Below are 19,988 nucleotides of genomic sequence, written 5' to 3'. Positions count from 1 at the left end.
TTTGAAGAAAAAGTATCCCCTACAAACGCGGTTTCATAACTTTCTCTTGGAAGTAGCTCGAATATATCCTCCTAGTATTTGATTGTGATTCGATATGATGCTTTGTGCTCCTTATGTCTTTTTACTTTCATTCCTCACATTTGCCCTTGACTTTATATGTGCATGTGTAGTGCCCTTGTACTTTATCTATGAGCGTGTGTATGTGTGTGTGTGGGGGGGGGAATTTAACGCATATCGCATGTCTTGCGCTCCTTCTGCTCCTTACTGTCTTTTTACTTTTATTCCTCACATTTGCCCTTGTACTTTCTATGTGCATGTGTAGTGCCCTTGTACTTTATATATGACTGTGTGGGGGGGGATTTAACGCATATCGCATGTCTTGTGCTGCAGGATACTTACTCTTGCATTACGTAGGGAAATGGTATATCATGTGGAAGTGGTAATAGAACACAGAAGAAACGCAGATCAGGGTGTATTCACACTTTATATTGGAGTGTGAATACAAGATGATCTGGGTTTCCTATGTGTTCTATTACCACTTGCACATGAAATAACATCATTTCCCTACGTAATGCACGAGTAAGAAGTATCCTGGAGCACCGGAAACAAGGGCGGTCTCATGTATACTTAACTATTAACGTTGTATTTCTTACCACACCACGAAAGTAATATACCGTTTTTACCAGCCATAGAATTTGAACCTAGTACTATACTGCATTAGTCACGCCGTAACGAAAGGTGAAATTCAAACCCCTGGCACTCGTAGCTGTTGAAGCTGTTGTAGCTATATCACGCGGCCTGCGTTGGTACTCCTCAACATAAATACGTCACAGCCCAAAGCCAGGAAACATCACAGACAGAAGACAGGGGCACAAGCAGTGCCTGACACTTCACGAACTCCAACCTGCCAAGATTCAACTCAACATAACCTTCAATTACGTTCTAGAAACCAAACCAACGCTAAGGCACCAACTTCCTATATGAAAACACAAGAAAAAAAATTCTAACTTTTTGGTTCCAAAGTGATGACATAACAATGATACTAAAAAAGGTTTTAATTCTCAGTAACCTAAACATTGATTAACTAGGGGACATAACAAGCAAAAATAAATAAATAAATAAAAATAAAATAAAATTAAATTAAAAAATAAAAACCTGACAAGTAAGCTCTCCCTGACTACTTTATTTTTTAAAAAAATCCGTGAGGCTGTAAAATATGTCAATATCTTCGTAAAATATATATATTTCAATGTAAACAAGTTCTTTAAAAAAAAAGAAAGCTCTGTAGTAGAGCGCTTACCTCTGACCCGTTAGGTCCCTGGTTCGATTCCTGCTCCCGACAAATAGACTTTTGGTGAACACTGTAGGTATGATTATTCTTAACACTTTCCAGTTTCCTTACATTTTCTTGATTCCACCATTATCATGTATCTCATCGTCACCTTCTCACTTACATTTATGTACAATCATGGGGCGTTAAACTAAAAGAAAAAAAATCTTGCAAATATCCTAGTAAAAATGAGTTTTTTAGACTACACAAGTAGCCCCGCGTAGCGTAGTCGCTAACGCTCTCGCCTTCGGTGCGAAGGTCCCGGGTTCCATCCCGGTGGGGGAACTCGGTCGAAAAAGTATCAAAAGATTTTAAGTCCAGCCATCCTGAATGAGGTTTCCTTGGGTTTTCCTCATTCACAGCAGGCAAATGCTGGAGTGGTACCTAACATATAGGTCCCAGGCCGTTTTCTTCCTTCCCAAATCCTTTCTTCCTTTCCTTTCCCCGGATAGTGTGCTCACCGAGGGAAGTCATCCCTCATGTGTGACGGACTAACAAGGCCATTGATGCCGAAAGCCCAGAAATCTAAATCCTAAATCTTCACTACAGAAGGAAATTTTCGCGCTGGAAACGGTTTCTTAGCAATTATGATAAGCAGTCCTGTAGTAACTCTGCACCAAGTACTAAATCGTCACATATAAAACGGAATGAATAAACACATAACATTCATTTTCATACCTTGAAACGTAAAATGTTTCAAAACATTAATATTCAAAGATTTCTCAAAATTCAGATTCACCCATTCCATTCTCGTCAATCATTAACAAGTTACAATAGTAAGAATTGTAGTCATAAACTATATTACTTACTTAGTACTATATTAAAGCAAGTTACACTAAAAGAATATATAATTAATGGAATATTTAACTAAAGTAATAGTTAACTATTGTACTTACCCAGGCTTTTGTTTCCTTCCTCTGTTCTTTTCCGTTTGTAAACAACCTCGTTTCGCAAGCAAAAGACGGTAGTTCAATGACGTCAGCCATTTCGAACGAAAGAGTGTCTATAGGCGGTCTGGATCTCACACACAGATGGACGTATATAACATATAGCTGAAGTATTTAACATACGTATACGTATGTAAAATACAGAAGATTGTTAGATGTCAGACATCCTGCAGAGACATGATTTAATATCTAAGCGGGTAAAAGCCAGTACCTGTGTAGTATATGGATAAAGTACGCTCCGTACAGATTTCCTTAGTAAACATAACGAATCCTTGTATTTGTACAATATACCGCTGTCCGGATAATGGATTTTTCTCAGTGTACAACAACATTATTTTTAATGAGATAACAGATGAAGCACCCAAAATAGCAGCTAGAGAAGGATTACCTGCGAACATAAAACTTCCATATGATAATTTTATGCCTATTATCAAAGAAAATTTAAAATATTATTAGATCAATACCGGCACCAAATCAGGGTGGGTCCAGGTAAATATTATTCAGACATCTCAGATCCACAAAGTAATAAACCTTGGGATCAAACCCAACACTGGAAACGCTTAGATATAGTAAACCTCTTTAAGCTTCATCTACACACTGAACTAACCCCAGCTCAATTATTTAAAATTAATAAAAAAGACACCCCCGGCTGTTGGTGTGGGGAAGAAGTGGCTGATATAAACCATATTATCTTCAACTGTCCTAACATTAGTAATTATAGAAATATGCTATTTGATGTAATCAAAAATATCATGGCATGGGCCCCCATAAGGTTCAAACTCTTTTGTCATCAAATAATGTACAACTCAATAAAGCTCTAATAATGTTCTTACAAATCGACAATGTATATATATACTATAACAACATGTAAGCGGTAACTTTTCTGTACATTCCGTCAGGTGCGAGAAAATAAAATAAAATTAAAAATCTGGTAACAATCATGACAAATTCACTATTTCCAACGGATATACTTCAAACTCATCAGGATAAGCAAATTTTTGCAAATTACATTGTTCAACAAATTTTGATCGAAAGTATGTAAATTCTTTGAAATTGCGATTTTTACATTCATTTAAGCATAATATGAAAGGAAATGATAATAGAAGAATTTTCTTAGCTCAGGTTGTGAAAAAAACGCCCTTGTTCAACAGTAGCTGTATATATACAAATGTATTAATATTTATAGAACATTTAAGCAAAATCCTTGTAAAAACCTACATTTCACTTTTTTATCTATTTCACTGTGATGTGATAAGCTGGGGAGTTAAGAAGTACCCTAACCTATAGCTTTCTATACCCTTGTACTTTTTTCAAAATTGCGCAAATACCAGTTTCACATCGATACAGAAAATAAAGTAACCGTGGTCAAGTTAAACATTAACAATTCCGTAATAAAAATCAGTATTAACATCAAAACATGAAAAATATGTACAAATACATTTTTGTGCAAGACCTACACTGCAATGTAGACAAAAGTTTCAAGTGATCCCTTGTACAGGATTAAGTTTATTTTATTTTCAGCGTCTTCGCTTGGCTTGCCTTTTGTAGGTTACATCTGGAGCATCCCTTGCAATAGTCCAACAGTAGTCGGCCAATATGTTAGAACTCCACTTTCCCTCATATCTCTTCTCCATGGCTGCAATATCTTGATGGAAACGCTCACCATGTTCGTCACTTACTGCTCCACAATCTTCGGGAAAGAAGTCTAGATGTGAATGAAGAAAGTGGAGTTTCAGAGACATATTGCAACCAAGATTTTCGTAGCACAATAACAACTTTGCTACCAGTTGTTTGTAATTTGTTGCTCGGTGTCTTCCCAAGAACTGTGAACAAACACTCTTCAAGCTTTCCCACGCAGCTTTCTCCTCACCTTGGAGAATTTCGTCGAACTTGTGATCTTTGAATAGTTGCCTAATCTGTGGCCCTATGAAAACACCCTCTTTAACTTTGGCATCACTTAATCAAAGGAATTGTCCTCTTAGGTACTTAAAGGCCTCATCCTCTTGGTTCATGCTCTTAACAAAACTTTTCATAAGACCTAATTTAATATGTAGAGGGGGAAGCGAAATTCGGTTACGATCTACCAGTGCTTCATGCTGCACATTTTTCACTCCTGGCCGAAGAGTTTCTCTGGTACTCCAATCACTTTTGAGGTAATGAGATCCACGATCTCTACTGTCCCATTCACATATAAAGCAATAATACTTTGTATACCCTAACTGCATACCTAGCAACAGTGCTATTACTGTAAGGTCACCACAAATGAGCCACTGAAAATCGTAATATTTAATGGCTTGAAGTAAACGTTTCAAGTTTTCATAAGATTCCTTCATATGAACTGCGTAACCTACAGGAATTGAAGGAAGTTCATTTCCAATATGTAAAAGCACTGCATTTAAACTCACCTTGGACGAATCTATAAAGAGCCTCCACTCCGTAGGTTCGTAATTAATTTTAAGTGCCCTCATGAGACCATTTACATCTGTACATGCCACAAGTGTGTCTTCCATAGTAAAAAATGAAGTGAACATCTTCTCCCTATTCCGATACACTGAAATATTTACTTTTTCCTGCAATAAATTCCATTGATTTAAGCGTGACGCTAAAATTTCGACTTTGCTTTTCAAGAGGTCCAAGTCTCTGATTAGATCACTTAGTTCCTCTTGAGTAAGTCTATGTGGTTCACATGGAGGTTCTTCTACAACAAACGTAGAGTCCTTCGAAGTACTTTTCAGGAGCTTCAACTTCTTGATCATCATCAGAAAAAAAATCGTATTCTTTAGGTGGGTCAGGAACAGGTAGTCCTTCTCCATGTGGAACAGGGCGCATTGCAGAAGGAATGTTAGGATAGATCAAGGCCCGCTTCTTCTTCGTGGAAATTCCCTTCTTGACGGAAGGAACCATACAAAAATAACAGTCTCTGATGTGGTCGCTTGGCTCCCTCCAAATCATGCGCACTGCAAAAGGCATTGAGCGCCCCTTCCCATTAATCCAATTTCTTAGATTGCTGGCACAAGTGTTACACACAATGTGGGGTGCCCAAGATTTATCTTGGTCTCCAATTTTACAACCAAAGTAATATTGATAGGCTTTTCTTATTAGTGGTGTTATAGTCTGCTTTTGTGAGGAAAATGTCACTTCCCCACACACGTAGCAGAAGCTATCCGCACTGTTTACACAATTTCGCGGCATTTTTTATTGAAATCCTCAAAATGTCACTTGAAATAGTTCCGACAACTATTTAAAAATATACATTCGAAATACCAGTATTTTTGCGTACTTGTAGTTGTATTTTTATGTCCTGCACTACACAAACGTCACACCCAAATCGCTGATAACTGCACTAAACCTGTCTTTTCTAACAATAGCAGAACACTACTGAGATAAGGAACACAATGAAACCAAGCGTTCATATAGTTTCTCCAGTGTTGCCGGATCAGTGTAGCATTTTACTCCAAACGAAGCGAATATATTTATTTTTAAAGCGTTATTATTAGACATGCCTGTAAAACGAAAAGTAGAGCTAATATTCGAAAATAACTTTCAAATTCGTGATCAGCACCAGAAAATCAATAAGAATTAGCTGATTTTGTTCAATTTACATTTTCGTTGTTGAACAGTGTTAGTGGAAACATCATTCTAGCATTGTTGGCGAGACGGATTTCAACATCTGCGCCAGTATAAAACACCTCCTGGGAGGTGATCAAGATCAAGATGTCATTTATCATGTCCTTGGTCTTCATGTCAGGCAGTCCGTTATTGTGGTTTATATTCACCTCTTATCCATGGAGATCGTTGACAAATCCCTTGCCTCGGAATTTAAGTCTTCGTCTTTCTTAACATATACATAGGTAAATAAAAGAGAGTGCAGTTTTACTATACACAGATTGTAAAATGTACGGAAAATTTTTGGGGAAGTTTTGAATTTGCCCATTTTATGTCGAGAACAGAACCCAACGAAACCGTGAGGTGCTTCTAACCCCTTTGCTACTACTACTGCTACTTCTCCTCCTCTTACTACTACTACTACTACTACTACTACTACTACTACTACTACTTACTGTATACTATGGATCCGTATAATAAAACTGTACGTAAAAGAGAATCATATGTAAGGTTTGCTCTAATCACAACTTCACATTTTTTCTTCAAGTATTTGGGATTTTATTAGTGATTTACGAGTTGAATGTTCCTAAATACGTTTTATATCTAATATGATTATTCATATTTAATCTAAATTTAAAGATAAGTTGCATGTATGTTGCAGATCTTCTAGGACGGATGAGGTCCTAGAAAACTATTAACTTTTATGGCATTATGTTGCCCTTTTCTTTTTAAACCACGTGCACTCGGGTATATTAGCAATAGTTTAATGTTGTTCGGACTTATTCCAGATGTCATTCATAACCAGTTTGAGATTGACTTGTTCCCCAAGATCGGGTTCGATCCCAGCCCCCGCCAAGTGAATTTTGTGGTAGACAAACACCGTGTGCGTGGGTTTTCTCTGGGTTCTCCCGTTTCCTCCCACTTTCTTCATTCCACCATTTCATTCATTACTCATCATCACCGTCTCCTTTAGCCTAACCGGCATAATCGTGAGACGTAAAACTCAAAGATTTCATTTCATTTTCGTTTGTTCCCCAAGATAATTTAGTATAAAACGTGTGCTATGTTAGTGTAATGAAACCATGAACTGAGAATTTAAAAAATCATTTTTTCATAAAAAATATAATGGCAATTTGGTAGGTCAAGATGGAACTAAGTTTTCTGTAATATTTTAACTTTTGGATACATGCATCACATTACTTTTAATACTCACAAGGACAGTACTTGTAATCAAGAAATCGTTGAAAGCAGAAGCAAAATAGTCAAGAATCACCTGTAGTCAAATAACATTCCTTGTCAGTAGTAATTAACAATTCGGATAAAATCATGAAAAAGATGAAAGCAAACCTCAGGGTAAATTAAAATTCAACAATACTTATTTTTACATCATTAGATAACAACAATATTTTGTCAGGAAATGTAATTAGGACGTTCCTAAGATTTTGTAAAATTTTATGTTGGCTTTTGGCAAAGTTAAAAGAAAAATTAATTAAGGCAAACAAAGACAATAGCCCATATAAAATGACCAAGTTTGCAAGTAAAAAATGATTCTGCATTCTGGGTCCTGCAACCAGCATCGCAATGGAATGGTATATACGAAATTACAAATACCGCAAGAAAGACCATTGTCCAGTCAAGACCAAGCGAAATATGCAATAAGGTAATGTATGACTACAGAGAACTTTGTCTATTTTGCATGTGACATGAAATTAGGAGGTCTCTGAAAGTGACAGGCAGATTTGAATGTTTAAATATTTAGCTTATTTCCGTTTGGTTAAGCATTGAGTAAAATTATAATGATCTGTTATACAATTAATCTGACATACTATGTCTGGTTATGAATTCAGTACTCTTGGATGCTCACTGTTAAATAATTTATATTGTTACAAAATATCCACTATACTACCATTGTAAGTCAGTTGTTTCATTAATAAAATATTGTCTTTTTATGACAATAAGAGATTGCAACCATTCGTTTAATTGCACTCTTAATTTGATTTAAGAATTTACTGTTCCTTGAGTTATTGATTTGATATAATTTGTTTTGATTTTTATTTCTTTAACATTTTAATTTTTTACTTACGGTACATTAGGTATTCTAGAATGTGATAAGGTGTGAAACTAATGTTATAGTTGTTGCACATCGGTTGTTTTATTAGGAAGATTCTATGGGCAGTAGAAGGTATCAGATTATGATTGACATAAGACATAGCCACTGATATTTTAAAAGAAGCTGAAACTTTCAGGACTAATTTTCCATATATTCTCTAATATCTAATGAAAATACTGCTCTCATGATCTGTGGTCAGTAAAATCAAAATCTAATATCGCTTTATCTAATTATCTTTCACATTTATCCACTAACAACATTTCTATGTGCAAGGTTGGTGTGGTCTATGAAAAACAATATGAGAAGTTATTCAGAACATATTTTTCTGCTTTCTTCTTTAGCTTTTACATAAGGCACTTAACAAGGAACCGACACATTCATTTATAAGATATAAACTTTTTAAGGCAGGCCCATATTCAGTGGGGTCTAGGGAGGGCCAGACCCCCTAAATTTTTACTTGCCCCCTCCCTAAAATTTTCACGGTAGTCTTGCAAATGAACTATAATATGGTGATGAACTATATGGTTGGATCGACCCCCCTAATTTTATATCGTCCCCCCCGACCCTACATTTTTGGGCTGGCTACCGGCTTATTACAAGGAGGTATAAAAATTACGATATAATTATTAGAAAAGGCTATGAATGATTAGAAAAGAATGTGCACTATAAAATAATTGATAATTTCGTGCACTTGATATTTCAAAATGATTCGAACAATCTCAACTCATATATTTTTTATTAATTGTGCAAATCACTTAACATTTTATACATAAGTTTTAGTTGTAAAAATTGTATAATGCAAAAACACCCAAATGCTCAATGTGAGCCTGATTTGTTACCCTGCATATATCAATTTGGTAACCCAATTCCTCTAGACCTATTGCAGCATGTTTTCATCAACAGTTTGTATTGCAGCAGCAATGCACTCTTGCAGTTCATGCACATCTTGGAGTAGAAGTGGTTTCTACACAATGAGCCTTATGCACAATCGTTTTGACGTATGACTAGCGTCTTATTAAAAGGCCTGACTACTGTAGGAAACATATGTTAGTCGAACTCGTTAGTATGGCACTAATCACGCGTCAGAACGACTCTGTATAAGGCCTAAAATCTTTTAAATGTGCTCACAGAAGAGAAATGTAAGGAATTATACCTGTTAATCTTGGTGGCCAATATAAAAGCTATTGAATCATTGTAAGCAATTCGCTCAATCAAGCGGTGTGACAGCATCCATTAAGGTAGATCCTAATATTGCGATGAAATGGTTCTATCTACTTGATAGGTAAAGTTTGAACTGGCACTTTTAAGCTATAGCATAAGCCACGTAGTAATATTATGTAGATATGTTTCTCCAGTCACTGTTTCTTCGGAGGAAAAGTTTGGAACATATATTTTAGAAGATGAAATGGCGCAAAATGTATTTATTTTTGGTGAATCACGCAAAATTTGAACGAATTTATAAGGTTTCTCACACAGTCCCCCCGAATACGAATATTTTGTTTGTTCACCCTTCCCGTTACTACGACCATTGTCTCATCACTGAAATACATTTTGTTCAAAATATAATCCCCACTGTACGACTCTTGCAATAGCTCACAAAATTCTTTGTACGGATATATAATCAGTAAGTTTTAAATTTGAAACAAGTGTACTCAATAAAGACATCTGTAAACGCTTGCACTACGTGCCACACAGTTGTTTGATACAGCTTAAGTTCTCGACTAGCTCTCGCTTTATGCTTTTGAGGCCTGCGTTGAAAAAAAGTTTGAACTCTCTCGACATCTATCTCAGACGTGAAAGGCTTATACCATGGTTTTCTCTTGCAAATTGATCCCATTGTCTCGAATTGTTCATACCACTTATGAACGTAAGTTCTTTGATTATTATTATTATTATTATTATTATTATTATTATTATTATTATTATTATTATTATTATTATTATTATTATTATTATTATTATTATTATTATTTTGACGAAATTGTGTATGAAACTCACGTTGAACACTTACAACTAACCGACTGACATGAAATTGTGGGACACAAAATGGTTTATCTGCATCTCAATCAGTCATAAAGCTCCCTCGATGCTAAGTGGTTAGTGTACACGACTTTTGCGAGCGAGACCCGGGTTCGATTCCTAGTGAGAGCTTATATGGTTCGAATTCTGAGTTAAATTGTAAATTCATGTCTGATATAGCCTCGCTGCTGAAAGGGACACTAACTCAAAATCAAGACGTAATCATCTTGCAGCGTGTCATTTTGCCACCTGATGGAAGAATTTCGAACGACCATGCCAAGTAAGATTCCAGGACGTTGTTTGAAAATATTGCAATACAATTTAAATCATCGATAGATTTAACGCTCATGGAAGAATTTCCTATTGTTCAAATCAGTTTGAAACATAATGAATTTACGTCAGTTCTAAAATATGAATACATTAACAATTATTTGTGTATGGGTATTCCGAATCTCATAATTTTATATTTCAGATAAATTGCCTATAAATAAATGGTGATTTCAATGAATATTTTATGCTCCTAAGAATTTTTTTTCCATCACACTTTATATAAAAACATGAACGTATTTTTTTTCGAATGTAATAAATTTTTCTGAAAGCTATATCGATATTCATACAAGTGGAAAAATATAACGTAAGTTTGCTGGTTGAATTTTAGCGTGCCTTTCAGGAGCGAGGCTATATGACACGTGGACTTGCTGCGTAACGTTGGATCCAAACCACATGAACTCCCTTTGGGAATCGAACCCGGGTCTCTCGCGCTGAAAACGCATAGGCTAACCCTATAGCTACGAGAAAATTTTAAGTTCAACGTAACCGTCCATGACACAAAAACAGTGGAAATTTTATGAAAGTGTACGATGTGTCTTCACTCTAAGTCTTGACAAAGATGGTATGAAAGTATATACCTTATAAAACAACAAATATTTATTTGATTGTGCTCGAATTTGTCTTCTAAGAAAAATAAAATTTATACTATAAAAGGAAGTCTAAGCAATTTGTCCAATCGAGATCGTTAGGATATATGGCAGGATTTTAAAAGGACAAAGTTGCATTTGATCAACAATATCTAACACAGCTATCATTTTTATCTTGTAACACTTTTTTACTGAAATAAGATATTAAGACTTTTAGTATATTGTTAGAGGATATGTGGATAATAATCCTGAAAGTTTCAGTTTGTTATTATAAACGTTTCGATTCGATTCCAGTGTTGACTAATTGTAGAGGATTAGTATCCTTATGAAGTAAAATATTCTAGTAAGAATACAATTATTATTATTCCTTCCCTTAATTGAACATTATGGTACTCAACAACAATATTAGCTCAAAAATATATTGTAAATATTCCTTGAATATTTAATTTAGTTTTATTCCTTGATTCCTTGAATTCCTTGATTCCTTGAATTTATTCCTTGAATTCTAATTTAGTTTTATACCAATAAAAGATAAACTTATTTAGAGAAAAGATAGAATCTAGAAATAACTCAAAATATTTTTAGAAAATATTTAAAAATGTTCAAATTATGCTTTTGATGTCTGTTTCTCAGGTTTCCTTAGTACCGAAGATGAAATACTTCCAGGCAATAATGGACTGAAAGACCAGGTAGCAGCACTACAGTGGATTCAGAAAAACATTGCTACATTTGGAGGAAATCCGAACAGTGTTACTCTAACTGGCCATAGTGCGGGAGGAGCAAGTGTAGAGTATCATTATCTATCTCCATTGTCAGCAGGTAACAAACTCATATTTAGAGCGCTCAAACGTCCCAGTTTAACCCGGACAGTCCCAAATTTTACATAATTTATCCCTGCCAAGAATTGTTCAGAATTCTACATGTATTTACGGTAGTTAATTAATTTCCCAACAACACACTAAGTTCTTGCATTTTCTCAGCCCGTTGAGGTGCTATTTTTTCATGAGTTATAAAATGTCGAATTGCACATGGTGTCTTTGTCATCAATTCTATGGTAAATTTTCAGTAATATAGTGTGTACTTTATAGTGGTTTGGTAGGTGTTATTGAGAACCAAAGAGACGCCTAAAAGGAAACAACTGTTTTCGAAGGGAAAAAATTATCACAATTATATCTGGTAGCCTAAAATGTATTGAATCTTTTGCGCTTGTCCCAAACCTCAGAGTATATGAGTTACAGTGGGTAACCCTTACGACATTTGACGACTTACAGTTAAAGCTACTAAATGTGCACAGAGCGTTGCAATTTTTGTAATCAGACTTAAGGTCAATGAACTTTCTGCAAAACGGTGCTACATTTTATAATTTTATTTCGATAAAGGCGCAAATGCTGCGCAAGCTCAGAGTAAAATTGTGCTGTTTATGGTCAAGATACGTTATCAAAAGCAAAACCCAGAAGATAGTTCAGTCGTTTTCGTTCTGAAAATGTCGATGACCAAGATGCTCATCGCAGTAGACAACTAATCACAGCGTAAATGAATGGTATTCTGGCAAAAATCTAAGAAGACCGTAATATAAGCAGTTATAATATTGCCAATGACCATCTATCAGCAAACAGTGTAAAATCATTTTGAGATATAGCTGGCTACACAAAAAGAATGATCTAAATGCAAAACATTTATTCGGTCGAACTTCTATCTGTGAATCTCCACTGAAACGTAACGAACTAGAGCCATTTCTCAAGCGGTTGATGATGATTGATGAAAAGTGGATAACGTACGACAATAATGTGCTAAAAAAAAACATCGTGATCTTACTCACACAAGATAAAAACACTTAGTGAGGGATAATACAACTTAAATACCAAAATCTTACAAGCGTGGACAATTTATGCCTTCCCTACTCTTCGTCCTTCCAAGTTTTAGTTATTCTAAGTAAAATTTGCACTTTTAAAATAACTGTAAAACAAAAGGTAATAATACAGCTTATAGAACATAGCTCTCCAGAACCTGTGAAATGTGTGTGATACTACGAAATAGAGAAGTAAGGTTTTTGGACATGTTGCTTTTCAGCTGAGATGTAAATAACTTTAAGACCTCATATTGTTATTTCTTATTTTATTTATTTATTTTGCTAAAAAAATACCCTTAAAACTTTAGCCACTATGTTTTCACAGGGACCGCGGTGATTCACTAGTAGAGCGTTCACCTCTGGTGCGTGGGGTCCCTGGTCCGATCTCCGCTCACACCAATTGAACTTTGTGGTGGACAAACACCGTGTGCGTAGGTTTTCTCGGGGTTCTGCCTTTTCCTCCCACTTTCTTCATTCCACCACTTCATTTATTTCTCATCATCACCGTCTCCTTTAGCTCCAAGCCGCTATGTCCTCCAAATATTAATACAATGGTGCCTTTTTATATATATATATAACTGTCTCGAATGCAAAAAAGTTAATTCTGCTCCAATTAACTCTCAACTGAGAATGATTTTACACAGATTACAATACTTTTCTTCTAGGTCTGTTTCACCGCGGAATATCCTTTAGCGGAGTTGCATTAGCACATTGGGCTACTGAGAAAGCTGGCCGTACGAAAGCCCACCAGGTGGCGAACAATCTTGGGTGTCCAACATCGTGTTCCACTGAGCTTCTTCAGTGCCTTCGTCAGCGACCAGGAAAGAACATTGTAGAGCAAGTTGGAAAAATTATGGTAGGTATTTCAGTAGCATCATTTCAGATTTTATCAGAAGGAGGGGGAGGGGAAAGATTGTACACCGACACAAAAGTTTCACTTGTTTATTAGTATATTAGTATCTATCTATCTATCTATCTATCTATCTATCTATATATATTTATATATATATATATATATATATATATATATATATATATATATATATATATATATATATATATATATATATATATATATATATATAACATGTGTTTCTCAAATTAAGAGTCTTCATCCCGGCGAAATTAAAATACCGCTAATTTTACAGTAATTTTGTGATATCTTCAAATAGATAAAAGATAATTGAAATATGGAACAAGAGCGCCCTAGACAATATTATTTTGCATGAGGTGCTGTTATCACAAGTCACCTAGTGGCTTTCCGTTTTCAGCTGTTTAGAAATGCCAAAATAAATGCCGACTTTCAAAATGGCTCGAAATCGAAAGCAGATAAGTAAGTCGTGATAGCGGTTTCTCATATAAAATAATACTGTCTAGGGCGCTCTTGTTCCACATTTCGATTATCTTTTATCTATTTGAAGATATCACATAATTACTGTAAAATTAGCGGTATTTTAATTTCGCCGGGATGAAGACTCTTAAGGAAGCAATTGCTCCGCCTCTGCCCTCTTCAAATGACGTCTCCGTGGTATTTATTGTATGTTGTAAATGTTGCGATATTTGTAAATGGACATTTGAAGAAAGATACGAGTTTCTCGCGTGGAATTAAGAATTACGTTTCTTGTAAAGTTCTTTCTTATTGAAGTACAAAAGAATAATATTAGAATTTAAATATATCTATGAAACCCTTCTACCATACATGTAAAAAATGTATAATTTTATGCCGCTGACTTCCATCATCAACGTGATCATGAAGTTCTCGGACATCGCTGACCGGTCATTTGCCGTAAATTGAAAATCTGAACAAGTATTTTAGACTCGACATAGAAATTAGCCAGTTTGTAATATTTCTACTCAACTTAGTTTTCTCTTCTCTTTAGTCTTCTTACAATGGGATAACTCATGTTTTTTTCTTTTCCTATTTACTTAATTATAATGTTCCAGTTATAGCTAGAAAGGCATTTTACATGGGAATGTTGGCATGAAGAAGGAGAAGAATTTTTTCTCAAGCAAGTCCACCAGGAAGTAGGTATATATCAGTGATTTGCTGGAACTGAAAACCTCAAGGAAACGTTAATAAAACTTGGTCGTGAGGTTTGAGCCCGAGTGTTCTCTCCCAAAACAAATCTTTCATCTACACTGGTTCGATATATATGTATGTATGTAAGTATGTATGTATGTATACAATTGCCTTCAATATCCAGAGCCCTACTATTGTATTCACAACACTTTGTTTTCTCACTTCACCAGTTAATTTTCCCTAAGCGTACATTTCGAGAGCTTTAGCCATTTACCGTCACATTTTCTTCATATCCACGTTTATTTTCCATTCATGGCAATATTTCACATGGAAATGTTTCCAAAGACTCACAAAATACGCTTTCTTAAAACTTAAATACGTTATTCATCATTTCTATCCTTGCTTTTATTTCCTGTTTACACTTCAGGTTTTCTTAATAAATACCAAAAATTACTCCACTTAACTCCTTCCAACTTCTGTTGTCGCAGCCCACTTCATTTCAACCAGTATTGCTGGCATCGTTTGCTACTGAGTTTGGATTCAGATTCGTATCCTGTTTCATAATCGTTCACCCTTAATAATTATCCCTCTCGCTTAAGACAATAAACATAGGAGTGTTGAACAGACTATTTCATTTTTCAAGGACCATATCATCAGGAAAAATAATAGATATATTTAACCCTTCAACTGAAGCATAATCTTTTCAAGTCAAATACTTCATTTTTTCTAATGTATGGAACATTGTTTAGTCTTTACTCATTTAAACTACGTTTGCTACTGAATAATTTACCATTTTTAACATAAATGTATTCTTACACTAGCAAATCTATCTTACTATGGTACCAGGGGTGTCCCCACGGGGGAGCCCATCGGGGCCAGGCTCCCCCAAATTATTTTATGGATTTCCCCAAATGACCAGTTTTTAAAACGTCATCCTAAGATTACCTCGTTTCAGTCATTTAAAAATATCGAAGTCTGCATATAATTAATAACTTAAGGTAAATTATTTACCGATCCTTACTGATCGAAAAATAGTATGGTATCTCTTCCGTGTAAGGAATGATCAAATGCTAGTGATGAGCAAATGCAAGACCAAGACAAAGACAGGGGTGGTCTTGGCCTTGGTCTTGCACACCCAGCCTTGGTCTTGGTCTGCTTGCAAGAGTCTTGCAAGTCTTGCTTATAAGAAATCTTATGCTTTTCATAATTCCTTTATAAAAAGCATAAGATTTCTTCAAAAGTGCATAAAAATTCCTTGTTTACGTTAATATCATAAGATCATATCCTACCAACCATGAATAATTCTACTATGTAACCGGACAGTTTTACTATTTAAAATAATAATAATAACATAGGTCCGTATAGCGCAAACTGAAAACGGGCGGGTGGGAGATAAATTGTTCTAGTCTCTCAGACTTCCAAACTATGTTATGCATTAATATCAGAAGTTTTACGGAACGAATATGTTTGTCTGTTTATGGACAGGTAAAACGATAAGAGATATGGAGATGCACCTTTCTAAAACGATTCGGCGATCTTAATCTCTTGTCTATATCGGCTCGATATATATACACAATTACTTTAATATCTAGAGCCTTCGTTAACCCATTAACAACCAGAAGTGGTAATCAACCATTTCTGATTTCAATGTTGACTGCCATAGAACACCGGTAATGTATAGAGACAAGTTCCCATAGAGGAATAACGGTAATATAAGGCGGCAAACGGACTGTGGTATGGATTTCAAATCCTAACAAAGAATTTCATTTTTTAAAGCTTCTATTCAAACTGGAAGTATTAGGAACAAACATAACTTCTGGTTTCAATATTGAATCCTACATAGTTCGTGAACACACAATGTCATACAGCCAACCTGAAACGAAACATATTGCAGTTACTTATTGACTTACCCTTATAATACCACGTAAGTAAATATAGTAATATAATATTTCTACTTAATAAATGGATTCAGATTCCATCTCTCACATTATCCCTCTATCGTAGACAGGAGTTATATGGCTAATCTACTTTTTCTGGTTCCAATATTGAATTCGCATAGTTTGGAAGTCTATCGTAGTTTCACACTATGAAACGAAACTCACTTATTTGTGAATGATGTGTTTTAAATTACAATTTTATTCGCCTTGTTCAGAGAAACTTGTAACGTGGTATATACCTAATCCCTTATTCATTTATAAATTTAGATATGGAAGTACACTCCAATCATTCCATTTGGCCCTATTGTGGAAAGAGTTGGTAAAGATCCATTTTTGCCGGAAGAACCTGAAATTCTTATAAAAGAGGGAAAGTTTAAGCCGTTGCCATGGATTACTGGTGTTACTTCGGAAGACGGTCTTTATGCTGCAGGAGGTAAGTGAACAGCAAGTGAATAGCACTTACTACGTCTATCTATCTATCCATCTATCTATCTATCTATCTATATATATATATAAACTATTATATTAGTAATTCATTTTATTCTTTCCTAGTGGCGGCACTGAGGGAAATGACATTGACAAAAAATTTTAAAAAATTATTGCTGCACACTGAGGGAAGAAAATGTATATAAAACTAAAGAGTAACTTAATTGACGTGCCTGAGGTCCTTTGTGGCTAAGCGGTTTGCGTACGCGCCTTCAGCGTGGGAGACCAGGGTTCGATTCCCGGCGGAAGCTCAGGTGGTTCTGATTCCACGTTAATCAGTAGGTCCCCGTCTCATATAGCCTCGCTGCTAAAAGGGACGTTAAACTCAAAATCAAACCAATCAATTAATTGAAATGCCGTATTACGCCGCTTCTACGTTCCTGCAAATAATCACACTTAAGAAAGGTCTCTTCAGTTTTTCTGTATTCGCTAGGTATGGTATTAGTCGTCGTTTTTTAGTTGATTAAGTTTTAATTTCCCACTATTTACGCCACGTCAGGTCGTTCTTTAGCGAAGAAGCAAGTTTGCATCACTGAAACACAACCGGTCATGACAGCGAAATCAATCATGGTGTCCTTGCTCTCGCTAAGATGATCTGTGACTGTTAACGCCGGCAATCTATGTGCTGCCCATCAGACTTCACTATATTTAGCGCGCGAAAAACTTGCTCCTTTGATCTACTAGGTGCAGTACATAAGTCAATTCTTGGAGGGGCGGATCCAGGGGGTGATCGAGATAATCCCCCCCCCTCAGAAGAGGAAACTTTCTTATTTTACATATAAATAAAACCCATTTCAGAGTTTGGAGCTCTTAAAAGTAGCTCTAAGTAGCAGTACTGCAACTCATAGCTCCCCCAGAAGTCCGTCCTGTATTCGCTCCTGATTCTCTGGTGAGTGTGTAGCTTTTTGTCTGTTACAGAGTCAACATTGATTATATCGTATATCGTAAAAAGCCGATATTTGATTACATCGTAAAAAGTCGAGGAGAGAGATTCTGAAAAGTGTAATTTGTAAGAAGTTGACTGATGAAAGATAGTCGCCACAACTTATACCGCTAAGTAGACTGATGTGTCTTTAAGCAGGGCTCTGGTTAAATCTCGCACAGAATGTGCATGTTTTACCTAAAGCCCGAAGTCTTTTAAGCAAGTTCAGCGTGCTTCTACTTGTCATCTGATGAAAAGATTCTAAAGTTTCTTCAGAAGCAAATATGATCTCTTGACGTGAAGGAAAGGAACTCCATGGAAATTCTTCAAAATATGTTATTTACTTTCTCTTTGAAGACCCCCAAGTGGAAATTTTGAATTCATTTAATCAAACACACTATTCATTCCGCGAATAAACATTTCAGTTCTCTCTCTCTCTCTCTTTTCAAATCCACCTACACAAAGCCCGCTATAGAAACTTAAACCAGTGTGGGAGTCTCAAATTTTCCCACTAAAATACCGGGACACACTACGAAATTTAATGTTGTGATAGTTTTGCACTTGATTTTTGCTGAAATATCAAAATTAACTACTCGTAAATAATTGGTCAACACCGATCAAAAGTGAGTAAGAAAGAATAGATTTTTCATATTATTTAAATATCGATAAGTAATAAATGAGGGATAATTTTGTTTAAATATCATACGAATGATTTTAACTTACATTCTGGAGAAAACCGGAACATTTGGAATTCTGAACAATTATTTTTAGTGGGAGACTCATGTTGGTCTAATGTGCAGCTCGAGTGCTTTTGGTACACGTGGTTCCGGTCACGATTGCCGGTAGAAGAGCCTAAAATATAATTTCACAATCATTCATTAATTATCCGTCTTCTTTAGACCAAGGCTATAAAGTAGAACAATAAAATAAAAAAAAAACATTTGGATGGGGGGAGATAATATAAACCCGGGATTGTCAGGTCTAAAGCGGGACTTCTGGAAACGGTAAATCAGTGGCAATTGAATTCCTGAGCAGTTGTACTGTTAGCTTAAGGTTATTTTTAACGTCCAAATAGTTTGTGTCTAACACGATAGATGGCGCCACCGTCATCGATGCTAACATATAAAACTACATTTATTTTTGAAAGTATTTTGGGACCCTATTGGCAACTGAGTTAACGATGCTACCAAAACAAACTCTGTGCTTTATTCCATTGTAAATTATTATTATTTCTAAAAATGATTTTTCATGTACTTAATTTCATGGCTAATGTCATTTACAACAAAGCCTTCTCTACTTGAATCATAAGGATTTTTATAGAGTTTTGACGTTGTCATACTTCCCCGAAATATCAAGCTCTTCCGAAACTTTCTTGTTAAGCCTACCACCATGAGTACCACAGCAACTTAAAACATTTGTTGCAATAATATATTTGCTTTACAATCCTTGAGTAGCATTTTTGCATAATTAATGGTGATACACTAGATCGATGATTTTACAGTACAGTCAGAAAGAATATTAAGTATAGGTTGGAGCTATCATTTCTTATACTTCCACCCTATACTTAATATTGTTTCTGACTGTACAAGAAAAGAATATCAAAGCGTGGTCACCAAGTTTCGCTTGGTTTCACTTTCATTAACCTCTCTCATATATCTACAAACCAATCGAAACGTCATTAACTTGATATCTTTGGTGCGTGGAACGCGGATCCGATTCACAGTGAGAGCTCAGGCAATTCGGATCCCACGTCTCGTTGCTGACAAAGACACTAAACTCCAATCAAACCAATAAACTTTACTTCAAGTAAATCTGGCTCCTTCCCGTAATTTTATAAGGTCGCCT

General features: G+C 35.5%; 1 protein-coding gene across 1 annotated transcript in view; it reads left to right on the top strand.

The window, feature by feature from the left end:
• Positions 1–19,988, top strand: part of LOC145662589 (esterase E4-like) — a 94,264-nt gene that overhangs the window by 36,661 nt on the left and 37,615 nt on the right. Inside the window, exons 4-6 of the mRNA XM_081728307.1 lie at positions 11,563–11,748; positions 13,444–13,634; positions 17,003–17,168. Of these exons, the coding sequence (XP_081584433.1) occupies positions 11,563–11,748; positions 13,444–13,634; positions 17,003–17,168 (543 nt within the window). The remainder of the gene's footprint in view (positions 1–11,562; positions 11,749–13,443; positions 13,635–17,002; positions 17,169–19,988) is intronic.

Source organism: Thermobia domestica, chromosome 10 (assembly GCF_964235325.1).
Source record: "Thermobia domestica chromosome 10, izTheDome1.hap1.1, whole genome shotgun sequence".
NCBI lineage: Eukaryota > Metazoa > Arthropoda > Insecta > Zygentoma > Lepismatidae > Thermobia > Thermobia domestica.
This window is presented reverse-complemented; position numbering and strand designations above follow the sequence as displayed.